Below are 21,960 nucleotides of genomic sequence, written 5' to 3' on the forward strand. Positions count from 1 at the left end.
CTGAAGGACATAGCAATTTCTTTTTGCAAAAAACACAGTATTCAAACGTTTCAACCACAAATATGCCCCAAGATGTATTCAAAGGGAGAAAGTAATACAGTTGCAATTTAGGGCCAAATAATGATAAATGTAGGAATGAGTTTTGCTGATACTGTAAGGCCCAATAAAATCAGCAAAAACATCTTGGAATACTGGAACAAAAAAGGCTGTATTCTTTAACATATATGCTTTTCAAGTTTCTTTCTACAAGGAAAACTGTATTGCCAATTTCAGACCCACATCTTTTTCTCAAAAAAAGGCAACGGTAGGGCACTTAGGTGACTCAGTCAGTTAAGTGCCCACTCTTGGTTTCAGCTCAGGTCATGATCTCATGGTTCATGAGTTCAAGCCCCGCATCGGACTCCGCAATGACTATGGAGCCTGCTTAGGATTCTCTGTCTCCCTCTCTCTCTGCCCCTCCCCTGCTTGCTCTCTATTTTTCTCTCTCAAAATAAATAAATAAACATTTAAAAAAAAAGGCAACAGTATCTTCGGATTTCTGAAGTTGATTAGTTTCACACAGCACAAGAGAGAACCATTGTGCTTTTCCTAATTCTAAGTTAAAGCTGGAGAAAATTAACTTCATTTTGTTCAACTACAAAAACTTAATTTCTAAACTACACTTTTAATACAGAATCTACTTTTTTTTTAAGTTTCTAATGTAAGATGGCAGAAAGGAAGGTCTTAAAAATAATAGCTACTTGAGGGGGCTGGCTGGCTCAGCTGATAGAGCATGTGACTCTTAATCTCAGGGTAGTGAGTTCAAGCCCCACATTGGGCATGGAGTCTACTTTAAAATTAATAATAATAATAATAATAATAATAATAAATCTGCTATTTAAAAAAAAATACGGGCGCCTGGATGCCTTAATCAGTTAAGCATCTGACTTGATTTTGGCTCAGGTCATGATCTCATGGTTGTGAGACTGAGCCCAACATCAGCTTAGCACTGGGCATGGAGCTTGCTCTCTCTCTGCCCCTCCCCTGCTTGCATGCACCTCTCACTCATTCTCTCAAAAAAATAAAACAAAAGCTCCCATGAATCAAGTGCTTTTAAAAAAATAGACTACCATTAATAAAATGCCTCATATCTATCAGCATTTTCCATATGTTATTCCATTCAATCATCTTACCTACTCGATGAAGTAGACTAACTGATCGTCATTTTAAGGAACTGAAACTCAGAAAAATTAAGGGACTAGCCCAAGATCACATAACCATACAGGTATCTGAAGCCACGTATTTTGGACCCCAAAACTCATACCCTTTTTTACTACAACAAACTGTATTAAGCGAATCTTTTAAACAATGGAGTATAATGGGGTGCCTGGGTGGCTTAGTTGGTTGAGCATTTGACTTCAGCTCAGGTCATGATCTTATGGTTGGTGGGTTCGAGCCCTGCATCAGGCTTTGTGTTGACAGAGAGGAGCCTGCTTTGGATTCTCTGTCTCCCTTTCTCTCTCTGCCCCTCTCTTGCTCGTTCTCTCTTGAAAATAAATAAACATTTAAAAAATTATAATAAACAAACAATGGAGTATAACTAAAACAAATACTAACCAGTTAAGTAAATTAAAAAAAAAAAACTACAAGTATGGTAATACCTCAATTTAACAATAACAGTAATGTCAGGAAAAAACTTGTCTAAATAAAATAAATGTAATCAAGATTATCAAACCCACTAACACTTCTCTGCCAGAGTCTTAAGACAAATTATGCTTTCATTTAGTAATTTATGACACCCAAAACTGCATTATTTCTAATGCATACATACAACACGTATACAACAAAATGTTGTGCCACAACAGGTTTTTTAAAAAGAAGACTGCTGGGGCGCCTGGGTGGCTCAGTCGGTTGGGTGGCCGACTTCGGCTCAGGTCATGATCTCGCAGTCCGTGAGTTCGAGCCCCGCGTCGGGCTCTGTGCTGACAGCTCAGAGCCTGGAGCCTGTTTCAGATTCTGTGTCTCCCTCTCGCTGACCCTCCCCTGTTCATGCTCTGTCTCTCTCTGTCTCAAAAATAAATAAAACGTTAAAAAAAAAAAAAAAAAAAAAGAAGACTGCTCACAAAGTCATTAGAAAAGTCACAAGGAATGAAGTATATGGCAGTTAAAGCCAAGAAAATCTTACTGTTGAAAGGAAAAACTTCCTGTTTTCCCCACAGTTAGACGAAGTCCTGGCTTCTACTCATTATCCCAAATAGAAAATAAGCACTCAACGCTTGAAAGAAATAATTGATTTTAATAAATTAAAAGGAGCCTCAAACACCCATAAACCTCCAATTAATACTAGTAAGGGGAAGAAAGAATAATGACTAAGAGTAAGGACTCTTAGAATACCACTTCATCTCTCATAGTGTGATCTTAGCAAACTTGTTCTCCTTCTCTTAAACTCATTTTCCTCAACTATAAAATAAGGAGAGCAGTAACTACATCACAGGGCTATTGATGAGTAAGCAAGATACTGTATCTAAAATTTCACAACAGGGCTTAACACATGGTAATTGCTCAACAAATATTAGTTGCTATTATTCTTATTAATATTACCACTACTACTATCATTAAGGTCAGTTTCCTTCCTATACTCATACTCTCTACTCCACAAAAATAATATAGAATCCATTATATTCATCTTAGGCTAACAAGTAACCTGAGCATATTAAGCACTACAGACACATTCATTCAACATTTATCAGGCATCTACTATGTGCCAAACATTCTACTGTATACTGGCAGCACAAAAACAAATAAGACAAAAACAAATAAGACATGATTCTTGCTCATTAAGACAATCAAGTAAATGCAATAAAGTATTATATATTCCGTCATAGTTATATACGGACAACATGGGAACACAGAAGAAGGAATGGTCAATTCCACCTATGGTAGTAATGAAGGAAATGAGTTAGAGATGACAACTCTGGAACAAGAAGGTATCCAACAGGATGGGGAAGAGGGACATCAATGACAGCAGCATCAGTGTATAGCAGTAGTTACAAACATGGGCTTTAAGTTCCAAGATAGTTGAATTCAAATCCCGGCTCCATCATCAACTAGATATATGACTTTTATGTATGTTACACAATGTCTCTAAGCTTCAGTTTCCTCATCTGTAAACTGTAAATATCTATAAATATTGCTATCTTCAAATGGTACTGGTTAAGTTTATTTGATAATATATAGGTTAAGTACTTAACCCAGTGGACAATAAGCACTCAGCATATAGTAGCTATTACTTTAATTCTAGAAGCCAAAGCAGTAGAAGCAAATTAAAGCAAGGCCTATAATAGCTTGATATGTTCAGGGAACTACAACAATTTGGTATGGATAGAATACAAAAAGCAAATAAAGTAGGGCACAAAAAGGATAGAGTTGGGGTGGGCTTAGTTGGTAAAGCATCCAACTCTTGACTTCGGCTCTGGTCATGATCCCAGAGTCCTGAGATTGAGCCCCATGTTCGGCTCCACACTGGGCCTGGAGCCTGCTTAAGATTTTCTCTCTCTCCCACTACCACTCGTGCTTGCTCTCTTTCTCTTTCACTCTAAAAAAAAAAAGGACAGAGTTGAAAAACTAGACAGAAGCCAAATCCTAAATAACACTATATGCCACATCAAAGAATTTGATTTATCCTTTCTCTAAGAAATGAGAAGGCTTTTTGTCAAGAGTCACATGACTGAACTGCCATTACAGAATTTACTCTGATAGCAGGGTAGAGGAAGAATTAGAGAGGTATACTCTTGGAGGTAGACAGAGTCAGGGATTACTGAAATAACTGCCAGTGAAAGATGATGTTTTTATTTACGGCGGAGCATTAAGGATTCAGAAATAGGGACAAATAAACAAGATGTTAGGAAAGAACCTACAGGACTCAGTGTCTGCTTAAATGTGTATAATGAGAGGAAAGAGCAGACGTGAGCTCTGAGGTTTGACTACAGTAACTAACTTTAGGGCAATGTAATTTACAAAGGGGCAGGGGGAGATAGGGGTGGAGGGGGAAATGATGGGTTCAGAATTAAAATTGGTGACCCTGAGATGTTTATGGAGCATACGTATAGTAGGCAGTTAGAAGGCATCTTGGCAGACAGCTAAAAGAAGTAAGAGATAGAAGCCACATGGATAACTAAGAGAAGAAAGTTTCTGAGAAAACAACCTGCAAATGCCAAATGCTCTGAAGCAGGACATGCTTAGAGAGTTTATAGAACATAATGAAGGAGTTGTGGTTTTGCTTAAATATGAGCACAAAATAATCTTATGCTGATGGACTTTGTATCCTTTCATTTTTAATCATTGCCCCTTTAAACTTGCTACTTGAAACTCATCAAACTCCTGAAATAAGACATCCAAACATCAACCTTCATAATAATCATCCAACTTACACAGGATAGTGTCCCATACATTTGTATTTAAGATCCTGGACTGTCACAAAACCCTGAAAATATTAAAAGAGTTAATGTAATTAAAGTACACAATGCCTTGACACACTTAAATATAATTTGTTAATATGTGAAAGGATTTTGGAAGGTCAAATATAATTTGAATAAATAATTGACCTTGTTTTAATAAGTTCCCTGAAATGATCATGCTTGTGAAAATGCTGATGTTGTTAAGGGCAGAGACCACAGTTTTTCATCTTTGTAATTCCAAACCCTAGCACAAAGCTTATCAAATAGTAGCCTCTATATAAATTATTGTTAAATGAACAACTCTACAATACTAACCAGAATTAAACAGACTGCCAAGGACTCTAACTTCTAAAAGACATAATTTTATTATGCATGATGTGAGTTCAAGAAGAGGTCCTACCCTAAATAAACTAAACTCTGACTTTCTTTTCTAGAGAATGAGTAAACGATTGTTACAGATTAGCAACAAGGGAATAATACACAATGGTGCACTTGGGTGGCTCAGTCAGTTATGTATCCAACTCATCATCTCAGCTCAGGTCTTGATCTCAGGGTACTGAGTTCAAGCCCCATGGTGAGCTCCATGCTAGGTGCGAAACATACTTACAAAAAGGGCAGGGGGCAGGGGAGATAATACACAACAGAAAGTACCTTTAAAACTCTACCATCACATTATTCTAAATAATAGGAGGATAAGAGGTCAAATCCATGCACCTGAGTTAACTATAGCCTTAAATAATGCCCTCTTCAAACTAAAAGAAAATAAACTTTTCTTTCTCAAATCCTTAGTAAAATAGGTACTAAAATATAGTACAAACTCTCCCTGTTCATAGAGTCAAAATAACTAATAATTTAATATAATTGCAGCCATTTGAGCAGTAACATCTAAGATTTGTTTTTGCAATTTAATCACATAGGTGATAACGCTGGCTTAGGTGTCAAGCAAATTGTATGTTACTTAAATATTGGAATCACACCTCTTAAGTAGTTGTTAGAAGATACCAGATGCAAAAACTCTAATTACTATGGTTTATATTTTATTTCACTTATTCATTTATCTCTATTATCCTGAAAAAAGAAATTCTGTCCATATTTTTCACACAGACTATAGTCTATTTCAGGTGCATTCAGATTACAACTACCGAAACCAACCATCTCCTCCCACTTCAGTTTTCTTCCTCTCAAACATATATCCATGGTTTGTCAAGAAGAGGACACATGAAAAAAATCAAACACTAATATTATGACAACTTGCTCTTGTCATAGCCTAGCAAACACAGGTTTAAATCACATGCGTTGTTCCTCCAGTTTGAAAAAAAGTATGTATAAAAGCGGTAGAAATTTCAAGAGCTAGAATATTATTAATGGAAGAAGTGGGGAGCTTTTGTGTGTGACCACAAATTCTATAGCATATTAAATACTCCCTATTAAACTCTTCTGAGGACCAGATCAAGAGAACGAGACCATATCTGATAACTCAGAATAGCAAAAGCAATCTGGAAAAAGAACAAAGTTGGAGGACTTACACTTTCCAATTTCAAAGCTTACTGCACAAAGCTACAATATGCAACCAGCATAAGACATCCACAAATGGAATTTAACAGAAACAAACCCTCACATTCACAGTCAACTGATTTTTGACAAGGGTGTCAAGACAATTCAATGGAGAAAAAAACCAGTCTTTTCAACAAATGGTGCTGGGACAAACTGGTTATGCACATTCAAATAAATGAGGTTGGGGCACCTGGGTGGCTCATCAGCTAAGCATCCTTCAGGTCATGATCTCACAGTTTGTATAGGTTCAAGCCCCACATCTGGCTCTGTACTGACAGTGTGGAGCCTACTTCGGATTCCCTTTCTCCCTCTCTTTCTGCCCCTCCCTCTCTCAAAATAACCCTCTCTCTCCCTCTCTCTCTCTCTCTCTCAAAAATAAGTAAGTAAACATTAAAAACAAAAAAAAAAAAGAATGAGGCTGGGCCTCTACCTCAGGCCTTATATAAAAGTTAATTCAAAAGGGATCAAGGACCTAAATGTAAGAGCTAGAACTATAAAACTCTTAGAAGGAAGCAGACATAAATCTTCATGACCTTGGATTACACAATAGTTTCTTAGACATGACACCAAAGGCACATGCAACAAAAGAAAAAAAATAGATATAAAAATTGAGCTTCTCCCAAACTTAAAATTGTTAAGTACACAAACAAGTGAAATGACAACCTATAGAATGAGAGAAAACATTTGCAAATCATGTACCTGATATGGGACTAGTACCCAGAATATATAAAAAACACTTACAATTCAACAATATGGCAAATAACCCAAACAAGAAATGGGGAAAAGATAGGCATTTTTCCAAAGATACACAAATAAGCACATGAAAAGATACTCAACTTCATTAGTTACTGAGGAAATGCAAATCAAAACCACAATGAGATACCACTCCACACCCACTAGGATGGCTATTTTTTTTTTAAAAAAAGGGAGGGGGAAAACCCCTGGGTGGCTCAGTGGATTGGACTTCCCTGCTCTTGATTTTGGCTCAGGTCATGATCTCAAGGTTGATGGGACCGGGCTGTGTGTTGGGCTCTGTGCTGACAGCTCAGGAGCCTGCTTGAGATTTTCTCTCTGCCCCTCCCCTGCTCTCTCTCTCTCTCAAAACGAATAAATAAAAAACAAACAAAAAAAGTGACCAAGGTTGTAGAGAAGTTGAACCCTCATGGGAATGTAAAATGGTGCAGCAGCATAAAAAGCAGCTTGGCAGTTATTCAGAAAGTTAAACACAGAGTTATATGACCTAGCAATTCTACTCCTTAGGCATACACCCAAGAGAACTGAAAAGAAATGTTCATGCAAAACTTGTACAAAAATGTACACAGCATCATTATTTATAGTGGCCAAAATGTAGAAATAATTGATGAACAAAAATGTAGAAATAATTGATGAACAAAATGTGGTATATCCACAAGATGGAATATTTTTGCAATGAAATACTGATACATTATACAACATGTAGAAATCTTGGCAACAATATCTTAGGTGAAAGAAGCGAGGAACAACTGTACCATTCCATTTATATGAAATACCCACACTGTCTCTGGCAAATCCAGACACAAAATCATATTAGTGATTATCAAGGAAAGCGGGGTGGTAGTAGGAAGATGGACACAAAAATGACTGCTCATGGAGGGGCACCTGGGTGGCTTGGTCGGTTGAGTGTCCGACTTCAGCTCAGGTCATGATCTCACAGTCCGTGAGTTCGAGCCCCGCGTCGGGCTCTGTGCTGACAGCTCAGAGCCTGGAGCCTCTTTCAGATTCTGTGTCTCCCTCTCTCTGTGACCCTCCCCCGTTCATGCTCTGTCTCTCTCTGTCTCAAAAATAAATAAAAAAAACGTTAAAAAAAAAAAAATGACTGCTCATGGAGATGTTTGGGAGGGTGATGAAAATTCTTTCAAATAGATAATGATCATAGTTGTACAACTTTGTGAATATATTAAAAACCACTGCATTGTACATAAAGTGATCCTATGATATTGGATTATATTTCAATTTTTAAAACTTTAGGAATTAGAATTTGAAAAGTACTTCAGAAACTTATTATTCCTTATTTTGATAAACGCACTGTGGTTAGGTAAGAGAATATTTAGGGAATGTACACTGAAGAATTTAAGGGTAAAGAAGCATGATGCGTGCAACCTATTTTCAAATGATTCAGAAAATAAATTATTTGCTTATTTGTTTACATAGAGAGAGAGAATAGGACAATATGGACACAACTGGTGGGTCTGGGTAAAGAATATATGGGAGGAGGGGCGCCTGGGTGGCTCAGTCAGTTGGGCGGCCGACTTCGGCTCAGGTCATGATCTCGCGGTCTGTGAGTTCGAGCCCCACGTTGGGCTCTGTGCTGACAGCTCAGAGCCTGGAGCCTGTTTCAGATTCTGTGTCTCCCTCTCGCTGACCCTCCCCTGTTCATGCTCTGTCTCTCTCTGTCTCAAAAATAAATTAAAAAAACGTTAAAAAAATTAAAAAAAAAAAAGAATATATGGGAGGAGGAGTTCTCTGTACTATTGTTGCAACTTTCTAGTAAATTTGAAATTATATCAAAATAAAAAGTAACAAAGATAATGTATCCAATATAATTGGATTATTTCCCCTTTTGGGATTGCTCTTTAATAATGATATTTTGTTTCACATATGTTGCTGAATTTAGTGACTGTACAATTTTTAAAAGGCAAAAATAAAAATGTACAGATGTAGCAGAAGAAAAATAAACAGAAAAAAATTAATTAGAAACTGATAAGAGCTGAAAGCCCTTCCAAAGTGTACCTCTCGAAGTATCAACTGATGTGGCCAAACCTTTATTTTCTGACTCAGATATCATAAAAAGCACATGTGAAATTTTTTTCAATTCCACATCATTAAAGAAAATACTACAGGTTCATTTATCTAGCTTTAATACCATATTGAGATAAGTGTTACAAAACTGAACTCATCTCTAATGATATAAAGGATAAAATGTATTCTTCCTAGCATTTAATCAATATATGAAGCATTGTGATCAATCACAAATTAGTCAATATGAGGACAAATCAGGGGAAAAAAAGGATTATATTACAGAAACATCTACTCAGAACATTACCATGTTAACTGGGTTCAAGGCTTTAGGGAAGCCATCACTTAGTGCTCACACAGTCTCTCCCTATTATACATGATTTTTATTATTTTGTCAGACTCAAACCTTTTGATTTGCTATATCTAATCTGATAAAAAAAAATTACATAAGATTTGCATCAAAACTTGTTCTCACTCAAGGGTCCCTGGGTGGCTTAGTCAGGCCTCCGATTTCGGCTCAGGTCATGATCTTGCAGTTTGTGAGGCAGAGCCCCAAGTCAGGCTCTGTGTTGACAGCTCAGAGCCTGCAGCCTGCTTCGGATTCTGTGTCTCTCTCTCTCTCTTTGCCCCTCCCTTGCTTGTGTTCTTTCTCTCTCCGTCTCAAAAATAAATAAATGTTAAAAAAATTAAAACATAACAAACAAAAAAACCTAAAACTCGTTCCCACTCAAAAAGTAATCTACAGACTCAGTGCAATCCCTATCAAAAGCCCAAGGGCAATTTTTGCAGAAATACAAAGGCTCATCCTAAAATTCTTGTGGAATCTCAAGGGACCCTGAATAGCCAGAACAATCTTGAAAAAGCACAAATTTGGAGGACCAACATTGCCTGATTTCAAAACTTACTACAAAAGTTACAATAATCAAAACAGTGTGATACTGGCATAAAACAGACCAATGTAACAGGACAGGCCAGAAATAAACCCTCCAATATATGGCCAATTGATTTTCAACAGGATGCCAAGACCATTCAATGGGGGAGATGTCTTTTAAATAATGGTGCTGAAAAAAATGGATACCTACATGCAAAAAAGAATGGAGTAGGGCCCCGACCTTACATTGTAAACAAAAATTAATTCAAGATAGATCTAAGACCTAAATGTAAGAGCTAAAACTATAAAATTCTTATAAGAAAACATTGGAGAAAATCTTCATAACACCGGATTTGGCAACAACTTCATGGATACGACACCAAACACACAAACAAAAGAAAAAAATAAGTAAATTGGACTTCATCAAAATTCAAAATGTTTAGGCACAAAAGGACACTACCAGCAGAGTAAAAAGGCAACTCATGGGATGGAAAAAAATAGGTGCAAATTAGATAAATGATAAAGGACTAATACACAAAGAACATCTACAATTAAACAATGAAAAAACAACCCAATTAAAAATGGGGAAAAGATTTGAAAAGATACTTCTCCAAAGATATACAAATGGCCAAAGGCACATAAAGATGCTTAACATCAGGAATCATTAGAGAAATGCAAATTAAAACCACAATGAGATACCACTTCACACCCATTAGGATGGCCATTATCAAAAACAAAATAGAAAGTATGGGCTAGAATGTGTGAAAAGTGGAACCCTTGTGCAATTCTGACGGGAATGTGAAATAGTATAGGTGTTTTGGAAAACAGTATGGTGATTCCTCAAAAAATTAAAAATAGAATTACTAAATGATCCTGCAATCCCACTACCAGGTATATACCCAGAAGAAGTGAAAGCAGGGACTTGAACAGGTATTTGTAAACCATGTTCACAGCAGCATATTCTTCTTTTTTATTTTTTAAAAAATGTTTAATGTTTGTTTATATTTGAGAGAGAGAAACAGCATGAGTGGGAAGGGGCAGAGAGAGACGGAGACACAGATTCCGAAGAGGCTCCAGGCTCTGAGCTGTCAGCAGAGGCCAACCTGGGGCTCAAACTCACAAACCGTGAGATCATGGCCTGCGCCAAAGTCAGACACTTAAACTGACTGAGCCACCCAGGCACCCCTCTTTTTTTTTTTTTTTCAAGTTTATTTATTGAGAGAGAGAAAGAGAGCAAGTGTGTGTGCACACACATGTGCAAAGTTGGGAGAGGGGCAGAGAGAGAGGGAGAGAGAGAATCCTAAGCAGGCTCCATGCTGTCAGTGCAGAGCCCGATGTGAGGTTTGGTCCTATGAACTGTGGGATCATGACCTGATCCGAGATCAGGAGTCAGATGCTTAGCCAACTGAGTCATTCAGGCACCCCTCACAGCAGCATATTCTTAACAGCCAAAAGGTAAAAGCAATCCAAGTGTCCATCAACAGATGAATGGATAAAAAAAGGTGGTATATACATACAATGGTATGGTTTTCAGCCTTTAAAAGGAATGAAATTCTGACGTGTGCTACAACATGGATGAAACCCGAACGCATAATGCTCAGTGAAATAAGCCAGCCACAAAAGTAGAAATACTGTGGGGTGCCTGAGTGACACGGTCAGTTGAGTGACTGACTCTTGGTTTCAGCTCAGGTCATGATCCTAGGGTCATGGGATTGAGCCCCACATCCGGCTCCCCACTGAGCATGGGGCCTGCTTAAGATTCTCTCTCTCTCTCTCTCTCTCTCTCTCTCTCTCTCTGTCTCTCTCTCTCTCTCTGTCTCTCTCTCTCCTCCCTTCTGTCCCTCTCCCCAGCATGCATTAAAAAAAAAAAGTAGAAATACTGTATGATTCCACTTACTTCACGTACCTAGAGTAGTTAAATTTATACAGAAAGTAGAATTGTGGTTGGTAGGGGCTGAGGAAGGGCAGATGGGGATGAATACAGAATCTCAGTTTGGGAAGATGAAAACATTCTGGAGATGGCTGCTGTTGATGGTTTCACAACATGAATGTACTTAATGCCACTAAAATGTACACTTTAAAATGGCAAAAACGGTAAATTTTGTGTTAGGTATATTCCAACACAACTAAAACAAAAAAAAAATGGTTAAAATGGTAAATGTTGTCTATTTATATTCTACCACACACAAAACAAAAACAAAAACAAAAACAAAAAGAGTGTTCTCGATCTAACTGTCCTCATACAAACAGTTAAATCAAATTTACCTTGACAACTTAATAAACTGCTCTCCTGTACAATTCTTTGGTTCTTAGAGCTAATCCCTGGGGGTACACTTGCCTTTGTCTTTTCAAAACTGCACACTATTGCAGGTGAATCAAATAGCCAGGACACGCTGGGTATCTACTTTAAACAAAACAAAATAAAAGAATACAAAACAAAAACACTCTACTACCGCAAATATCCACTAAGGGAAAAATTTTTAGGAGAATAGAAATATATGTAAAGGATTAAGATCAGGGATGCCTGGGTGGCTCAGTCAGTTAAGCATCCAACAGCGACTCAAGTCATGATCTCGCTGTGAGTTTGAGCCCCGCATCAGGCTCTCTGCTGTTAGCATAGAGCCTGCTTCAGATCCTCTGTCTCACTCTCTCTCTGCCTCTCCCCTGCTTGCACTCTCTCTTTCTCAAAAATAAAATAAACATTAAAAAAAAAAAAAGGGTAAAGATGAAATGTGTTCTTTGACAAACAGTTGCTAAATTTCAGTCTAGCAAATAAAATACAGCCATATATATATATACGTATATATATATATATATATACATATGTATATATATATATACGTATATATATATATATATATAACTTTACTTTCTTTCTCGTTTAGGTAAAGTTGGCCAGAAGAAAGGTAAACCAGTCAATCATCATAAGGCAAATGATCTTCATTCACAGGAACTACACACTGCCATTAACTACCAATAGAATAGCATACCGGTTTTAATTTCTACAAATTAATTAGAGTGTAACAATATACAAAGCCAATGTTTCCCAAATTGACAAAGGTGCAAAGTTGGGTATATGCCTTTCCATATCAGTAGTTTTAATATTTATTTAATTATTTTAAGATGAATAATGAGAAGGCCTGAACTTTTCAAATAAATTCAATTACAAAATTACCTTAGAATAGTGCTCCTCCTATACTCAAGTGGTGTACTTTTTAAATTTTTTTTTTTAATGTTTATTTTTGAGAGAGAGAGTATGAGCAGAGGAGGGACAGAGAGAGACAGGGAGACACACAGAATATGAAACAGGCTCCAGGCTCTGAGCTGTCAGCACAGCTGACAGGGCTCAAAATCAGGAACAGCAAGATCATGACCTAGGCCGAAGTCAGACACTTAACCAACTGAGCCACCCAGGCACCACAGTGGTGTACTTTTAATAGCCTTTTTTAATATAATGATCTATACGGCAGTCACCAATTTCATTAAATAATATAAAACTTTTCCAACAAGGCCAACTATGGTTTATGTGCTAGTTTGAGATAGGCATGTCTTAAGCAACTAATTAAATTCATTGGTACAATCCATTAGAAAAGAAAGAGCAGGACAAGTAAGATAACTAGAACGGGAGTCATATAACCTATTCAACTATGAATTAGCTGTGTGATCCTGGACAAGTCACTAACTCAACTGTTTCCAGACCTGTCAGGCTTTACCCAGAGTCCCAACACGAAGTTTCTAATGTGATAGTTGGTCAAATATGGATATTTTAAAAATTCATTTTGTAACAGTAAGAAGTGCATTTTCTCAAAATATAAAAAAAGTAGGAAAAAGTACCTTTACGAGAAACTCACTACGCTATCCTTACTTTTCTCATTTCACTTTAGATAAACAATAACTTCTATAGGGACTAAGTAAGCATTTATTGGAGAAAAAGCATGTTGTAACCCAAAACTGCCTATTTCTTAATCTGAAGAAGCAAAATAATAGCATGAGTTCTAGATTTAAATCTTAGCTGGGGCGCATGGGTAGCTCAGTTGGTTAAGCATCTGACTATGGCTCAGGTCATGAACTCACAGTCCGTGAGTTCAAGCCCCGTGTCAGGCTCTGTGCTGACAGAGCTGGATGCTTCGGATTCTGTGTCTCCCTCCCTCTCTGCCCCTCCCCTGCTCATGCTCTGTCTCTCTCTGTCTCAAAAATAAATAAAAACATTAAAAAAAACTATTAAAAAAATAAATCCTAGCTTTACCATTTACTAGCTATGAAACATTTTAACCATTTTTTTTGTTTGTTTGTTTTATGGATTCATCATTTCTCTGAGCCTACATTTATTCATCTATAAAAATGCAGATATCTACCTCAAAGGGGTGTTGAAATGATTAAATAAAATAACGAAAGTATCTAGTTTGGTACTGGCATATAATATGCATTCAATAAATGGTAGCAGTTACCTAAAAATGAGATGAGACAGTATTATCACCAAGATTCTATGACTTTGCAGACAAGCAACAAGAGAGAAAAACTGAAAACAATAAGGTTCAAAAAAATAGATATACTGAAATTGTTAATTTATAATTGGTAAAAAAAAAAAAAGAATTTCTTATACCTTTGGTTCTCTAGGAAGGTAAATTAGGCAAAAAGCAAAAACAAAAACAAAAAATGGTAGACTTCTCATTTTTTTTCTTTTACTTGCCAATTCAAGACTAATACTTTATAAAAAAAACTGCTTTGCTTTCTTTAAAGCAAAATATTTTATTTATCTTATCTATCACTAAATCAGAAGACCAGAAATGATTTTCAGAGGTCATCTAGTACATTATCAGATCACTACCAGACTCAAAAAGGAATGTGCTTAAACTCATTTCCAACGCTTCATTCTTAAAATATTTTATCACTCTGATTAGATTAAAAAGTCTAGGGGCACCTGGGTAGCTCAGTCGGTTAAGTAACTCTGGTTCAGGCCCTGATCTCACGGTCCATGAGTTTGAGCCCCGCGTTGGGCTCTGTGCTGACAGCTCAGAGCCTGGAGCCTATTTCGGATTCTGTCTCTGCCCCTCCCCCTGCTGTGCTCTCTCTCTGTCTCTCAAAAAATGAAGGTTAAAAAAAAATTTTTTTTAAGTCTAAATTGCTTCTCAAATTTACCACTTACAAATCTCACATGAAGAGTATGTTATCTTTTGTATCACAATAGGGAAAATAAAATACATGTTTGTATTTCCATAAAGAAATTCTGAAAGGAAAAAAAAAGACATTCAAAGTGCAGAGGGCAGGATACTTGGGAGCAGGAGTTAGATCAAGACTTTTCACTGTATTTTCCTTTATGTCACTGTGACTCATAAACTGTATGCATGTAATCACCTAATGTAATGTACTAAATGACAGCCAAAAGAAAACCCCTACATCCTTCACACTTCACAATAAGGTTTTGCTCTGCCCAAATCCAATCAACTCTGGTTTGGCCCACCATTCATATAATCATGTTTATCAACACTTCATTTTGTATGTAAAGCCTTAAGGCTTTATAGAATGAAACTTGTGCAAGGTTGATACTCATGCAATGTAACAAATTGTTACAGTGATAACATATAACTTTGCCTTATGTAAACATTTCCTACCTCTCCAAAATTTGCTCACTAGAATACAAAGTTATATTTCCTAGGGGCACCTGGGTGGCTCAGCTGGTTGAGCATCTGACTTCTGCTCAGGTCATGATCTCACAGTTTGTGAATTCGAGCCCCATATTGGGCTCTGTGCTGACAGCTCGGAGCCTGGAGCCTGCTTTGGATTCTGTGTCTCCCTCTCTCTCAAAATAAATAAACATTAAAAATATTTTTAACTTATATTTCATATTTTATCACTAATATTAATAATTTATGGAATAAAGCCCCTCCTACCTTGAATAAAGTCCCCATAAAGATTTTTTAGAAATTAATTTTTAAGAATAAATTTTTAAACAGTAATATAGTATTTTAAGTGAAATTTCCCCCAAATGATAAATTTACTACAGAAAATTTACAGCATTAAACCTTTCACTACTTTTCAATTTCTCTCTTGTCCAGATTATGAGCATAAGCCTTGAGATGCTACTAAAAGTACTGACTCACCTTGTTTACCTAAAGTTTGAATACAGAGTATTCATGACAAAATTGCCATCCCTGTCGATAAGAGTGGCCCCTAGACCAGTGGTTCTCAACCAGGGGTGATTTTGTCCCCAGGAGACTTTTAGCAATGTCTGCAGACATTTATGGCTGTCACAACTGGATGGGTTCTACTGGCATCTAGTGGGTAAAGGTATGTTGCTAATACCCAGGATGGCCCCTCACAATAAGAATTATCTGGACTAAAATATCAATAGGTTACTGTTGAGAAATCTTGCTCTAGATTATAAATGATAAGAAACTCCAAAGGAAATGACACATCTCTTCTCCAACTAGAGAAAATCAAAATGGAAATTCCGTATGCCTATACTTTTGCCTCTAAAAATAATTTTCAGGAAAAAAATTCCCTACAAAGCTTTTGCTATAAATTGCTGTATACAGTTTTAGTGTGCTTTTGCATAACTGTAAATATGGCACCTGCCTCAAGATAAGAAAAAAGCCTCAATATGATATCAAGCTATGCTTTCTAACTGGATATTTGTTTCTACAGTGTGTATATATGAAGAAATGCACACACATACATAGGCTTATATAGGCTTAGAAAATTTCTGAAAGAAAAATTTTAATACTGGTTGTCACTGAAAAATGCAATTTGAAGGGTCAGTGGGGATGAGAATGACTTTTACTTTGCACGTTATATCTTCTACCTATACTGCTGAATTTTTCACCAGGAGACTATATGATTTTTATAACTTAAAAATATATACAGTATATGCACACATCCTTATGAGAGAAAATTAAAAGTCATAAATCTTACAAGAGTCTTTTCTTTAGGAATTTTCTTCTTTTTACTTAAAAAAAATCAAAACACTATAGAGGCTCCTGGGTGGCTCAATCAGTTAAGCATCTGACTCTTAATTTCAGTTCAGGTCATGATCTCACAGTTTATGGGTTCGAGCCCTGAGTTGGGCTCTGCGCTGACAATTTGGAGCCTGCTTGGGATTCTCTCTCCCTCTCTCTCTCTGCCCCTCCCCTGCTTGTACTCTTCCTCTCAAAATACATAAATATTAAATTTTTTTTCCAACCTGACCTCTATTCTGAACAATGGGTACATTTAATAGCATCCAACGCAAGTTCCAATTTCTATTCAAGGCCTTGGGCAGCTAAGGAACATGCTTGCTATGCCTGAAGAAATACAAAACAGGTATTTACTAATGTTTAAATTTTTTTTTAAATTTTATTTATTTATTTTGAAAGAGAGAGCAAGCAGGGTAGGGACAGAGAGAGAGAGAGACAAGAGAGAGAGAATCCCAAGCAGGCTCCACATTGCCAGCACAGAGCCCTATGTGGGGCTCAAACTCATGAACTTTGAGATCATGACCTGAGCCGAAATCAAGAGTTGGATGTTTAAGTGACTGAGCCACTCAGATGCCCCTAAAAAATTTTTTTTAACATTTATTCATTTTTGAGAGACAGAGAGAGATGGAGAATTGATGGGGGGTGGGTACTGGGCAGAGAGAGAGGGAGACAAAGACTCTGAAGCAGGCTCCAGGCTCTGAGCTGTCAGCACAGTGCTGCACACAGGGCTCGAACTCACGAACCTGCGAGATCGTGACCTGAGTCAAAGTCGGATGCTTAACCAATTGAGCTACCAGGCACTCCACGAGTGTTTAAAACAAGAACCAAAGATCCCAAATGGTGGTATTCTCTAACGTGGTACCATTCTAATAAAAATTTTACAAAAAGACTCAAGCTCCTTCCGGCAACTAGGTTTTTTGACTTAGCCAGCAAGGAAAAACAGCCTGTTTTTTCAAATCTATTGGCTCTAATAATGAATTTAAAAAAAGGCCCTTGGAGTATCTATGCCTCCGTACACAAAATGTATAGAACTTCGACTTATTCTCAAGCAAATACACTAAGCCTCCACATTTCTTACTTATTTCTCACCAAGTCCTGCCCTATTGGGGGAACACGACAAAGTTTACTCTCAAACTGTAAAATAACTTGTTATCTCTCTGGATGTCTAGATTCTAAATACTTGGTTCTAAAACATCTAGGGAAGGTGAAAAAAAAGATTTTAGGATTATTCATAAAATGCCAATTGGGTGAGTGTTTTTTGAAGAACATTATGGTCTCTTCATACCAGGAATTTAAAGGCAATAATATGGGAGAAGATATTTCATTTCACTCCCACAGAGATTGTAGTCTACCACACACACTGTACAGGAGAGACTAGATACTCCAGGAATTTCTTCTTTATATGGTATGGGAGAAAAAAGACGTAGAAACGAAATTTCCTTTCCCCACAGGTTAAGAAAGATATACACACTGACCATCATCTTAGACCTTGGTAAAGTCTCTGGGTATCCTAGACACAAAATGAGACTCACCCATATACACTTAAATACCTAAATTTTTCTTAGGCACAGAACAGTTAAGTAACAGGAAAATAAGTTCTTCTACCATTAGCCTAAATGGGTAAAAGAATCATGAATATATAAGTTCCATAATAAACATCAAAAAACCAAAGAGCTGTGGATTCTGCCCACAGCTTTAATCGCATGGTAGGCAGACTCCAAATGAAATACAGTAAGGTAGAGACACAAAGAGAGACTGAGAGTGGGTGTGTGTGTGTGTGTGTGTGTGTGTGCGCGCAAGCCTTACAGAAATGGTTACTACAAAAGCTCATTTCCCAGATATATTTATGTAAAAAAATACTATTTATGTAAAAATATTATTTATGTGAATTAGTGATCTTTTATCTCACTTATGATGATTATGTGAAAATGGTCCAGAAAATCAAGGACATCACATTTAGACCAAAGCAAACCTTTTCAGTTTAACAAGTTAAAAAAACAAACAAACAAAACAAACCTCTAATGTTTAGAGTCTAAAGAAATTCCCACTTATTTCCTAGGTAAAAAGTACATGTGTTTTAGGTTCCTAGTCATCAATTTCCATTGAAAGGATAAAAGAAAGCCTTCCATAAGTACAAGAGTGGAGGTGCTCCAGAGACTCTCCCCATAATTGCCTACTCAAATAAAATTCTGTCCCACTTTGGCTTAGAAGTTACTTACAGTGAAATTCAAAGATATGGACATTCAAGGGTCTAGCTCCCTTACATCCCACACGCTTTTTTCCATAGCAAAATGTTGGAATGAAAATGTACTAAGGTTTTAAATCTAAATGAACCCCTGTTCAGGCATGGTAAGACAATGGTAGAATGGTAAGACAATGCACTAACTGTATTCAGCAACTCACAAATAGTTTCTTATTCCTCTCAAATACAACAGCCAGGATAGTTGTACACAGAGAAATCTCTGTACTTTAACACCAAGATCAGAGGTTAAAATAATTGGTCATAGGGGAATGAACCAGGCACCTTAGAACCAAAACAATACTCTTGAGCACTTAGAACAATAGCCATAAAGGAACAGTACCATATCCAAGTCATGGTCAAGAGAAAAAAGTACAAACATAAAATATCTCCTTTTTCCCTAAAGCCCAAAAGATAATGATGCCTTGCATCCCATGTTGCTCAGACCTAAAAACACACAGTTAAGAGTTAAAAGAAATGAAGGATCTAATCATTAATCTCTGCAAAAGGTGTCCAGGGTTTCACCTTCCCCAAGCCTAAAAACCTACAGACTTCATCTACCCAACTATTCCGAAGCTCAAAGATGCACTGGAATTTCCTTTTCCTGCATAACTTCACAAAAGGTCCCAGGTGAAAGGCTCACGTGCTTTTTCAGAGTAAAAGCAGAGAGCTTCTTCATACTAACCAGTTTCAAAGTAAAAAAGGAAATTAAGTTTTCTTACATACACAGGTAAGGCACAAGGCAAATAAATGTCAGACAACTCAACTTTGGGCACGGGCATATAATGGAAATGGTCTTGCAGCTAGCAAACTCGGTTTTTCGGTCTGTCTCTCCCTCTGTGTCGCTCTCTCTCTCTCTCTCTCTCGCTCTCTCGCGCTCTCTCTCTCTCTCTCTCTCTCAGTACCAAGGGCAGGGACTCTGGCAAGACCCCGCCCCCCCATCTCCAAAGCGGGGTGGGCGGGAGGTAGCCAGAGGAGTCCTTGTTCCCGCGCGAAGCTTGGAGACCAAAGGACTCCCCATTGTGGGTCTACGGATGGTGACGGGAACCGGTCCGGCTCGAGCCGCCGGCTGAAGAGTAAGCTGAGGGCGCACTAGGCCCGCACCGCTGCCACTGCCGCCATGGAGCCGATCGCTGTCAAAGAACGCCGGGGGAGCGAGAAGGTGGCCCCGACCCTATGCTGGCCCAAAGAGAATTCATGCCTCACACTGTATGGGAGACGGGGGTCCTGGAAGCGTACCTCGGACACCTCGTCCTCGTCGCTGCCAGAGGCACCACCTCCACCCCCGGTCCTCAGCACCGCCGCCGCCAACTTGAAATCCAGCGCCGCGTCCCCTCCGGCCGCACCGCTGCCGCCGCCACCGACTCCAGGCGCGGGCCCGGCCTCCCCAAAGAGTCTCACGGTGCGAATCCCCAGCCCGACCCCTCCCGGCGGAGGCGGCTCCGAGGCCCCGGCTGGGGCGGATCGCGGAGCCACCGAGTCCAGGTCCTCCTCAAAGGAGGTGCCGCCGCCTCCGCCATCGGTCAGCATGGTTCGCACGCGGAGCCGGAGACGCTGCCGAGTCACCCGCAGCCACCGCCGCCGCCGATCCCGGGAACGAGAGGAACAGCAGGAGGAAGAAGCTTCTCCTTCCCCCCGTCCCAGCAGCGCCACTAACTTCTCACTGCCTAACCTGCTGCCTCCCGCCCCTCACACTCGCCACTGGCTGCAGTTCCCCAGCGGCTGCAGATCATTGGACAAGGTGACCCGTCGCTCAGGCTCTTCGTCACGCGCCGCTTGCTGGCTCGCGGCCCCCAAGCTGCGTTGACCCGCGCAGGCCTAGGCGGTTGCGAACACCCGCCTCCTAGTCCCCACGCGCCGACTTCCGGTCTTTTTCTACATCTATTGGTCAACCTCTGTAACCATCGCGTCACGACCTTAAAGTGGATTAGTTGGCCTTGTGGTCAGTCATAGTGACCCCTGACAAGGGGAGGCTTCATTGGCGCCATAAAGTGTCGATCACTTTGTCACAGGACGTCGCGTGGTACAATTGGCAGGCAATAGTACCATTCATCCCGCCCCCGTCTGAGGTGACGGGAAAGGGTTGGGGAATTTCCACTTCTGATTAAAATGACGGCTGAGGTGACGACCCGCAAGAATTAGTGAGATTTGGAGTAGAATTCACCCTGAGCTTGGTGAGGCTTAAACGTTAAGGATGCAAGAGGCACAGAGGTTACCAAGCTCCCACCTGTCGCTCTCCGCCAGACGCCGAGACTGCGGCCGGAGAGTTGCTGCACGGGGATTGGAGGAATGAAGCAATCAGTCTCATCTAGTCCCCACCTTCCTCGCAGTCTCTGGTTGGAGGAGCGGAGCGTCAGTCACTAGAGCGGTCGCCACCTCTGGGACAGGTGAGATTGTGTAACCTATCTGCCGCCTGCTCTTTGGGAGGGGGTAGGGGGCTGGGACACGCGAAGGGGCAGGGCGGTTCCTGCTTGGCGCCTCCAGCCTTTCCGAGTGGAGGAGCCCAGCGCCTGGAGCTGAGGGCACCAGGGGGGCTGCTTCGGATGGCCGCCCCGGGGCGACTCGGCCCGCCCGCGTGCCGGGACGTGGCTGGGCGCGGCGGTTCTGCAACCTACCGGCGGGATGGCCCCGCGGGGCCGCGTTCTCTTGCTGGAGGAAGGCGGCGGGCCTGAGGGCTGGACAGCGCCATGCCTCAGTACTGGGAACTGTCCCACGAAGGACGGTGGGAAGGCCGCTAACACCTCGGGGGAATCAGACCTTAGGGCTGAAAGCGGTGGTTAACAGTGTATGCTCTGGAGCAGTTTCCAGTACTGGTGCCGCCACTTATTTGCTGTGTGACCTACGAGCGTTTGGTGTTTAATCTGTGTGCCTTTCAGTTCGTTCGTTCATCTGTGAAATGGGGCTAATATGAGTACGTCCCTCATCGCATTGTTGTTATGAATACATTAGCTAGCTAACAGAAGGCGCTTAGCAAAGTGCCAAACTTAAAGCCCCATTTTAGTTACTCTTCCTTCAGGAGTCTTCCACCTGCCCCTGGGTCCCGCCAACTAAACTAATTCTTGTCAGTTCTTGGTGATGCAAAACAAGCTAACTAAGGCGGGGGCTGGGTGGGGGTGGCAGAGGTATCCCCCC

General features: G+C 39.6%; 1 protein-coding gene and 1 long non-coding RNA gene across 5 annotated transcripts in view; one reads left to right on the plus strand and one right to left on the minus strand.

The window, feature by feature from the left end:
* Nucleotides 1-20,483, minus strand: part of ANKHD1 (ankyrin repeat and KH domain containing 1) — a 131,607-nt gene extending 111,124 nt beyond the window's left edge. For 2 of the 4 annotated variants that reach the window (XM_060635934.2, XM_060635932.2), the window contains exon 1: nt 20,068-20,483. In XM_060635934.2, the coding sequence (XP_060491917.2) occupies nt 20,068-20,358 (291 nt within the window). In that variant the 5' untranslated portion in view covers nt 20,359-20,483. The remainder of the gene's footprint in view (nt 1-20,067) is intronic. The other 2 variants (XM_060635935.2, XM_060635937.2) reach the window with 1 other exon arrangement.
* A 122-nt stretch (nt 20,484-20,605) lies between these two features.
* LOC132681470 (uncharacterized) overlaps nt 20,606-21,960 on the plus strand; it is a 30,931-nt gene continuing 29,576 nt past the window's right edge. The window contains exon 1 of the long non-coding RNA XR_009611072.3: nt 20,606-21,215. This is a non-coding gene — a long non-coding RNA (uncharacterized LOC132681470). The remainder of the gene's footprint in view (nt 21,216-21,960) is intronic.

The sequence above is a fragment of the Panthera onca genome, chromosome A1 (assembly GCF_046562875.1).
Source record: "Panthera onca isolate mPanOnc1 chromosome A1, mPanOnc1 haplotype 2, whole genome shotgun sequence".
NCBI lineage: Eukaryota > Metazoa > Chordata > Mammalia > Carnivora > Felidae > Panthera > Panthera onca.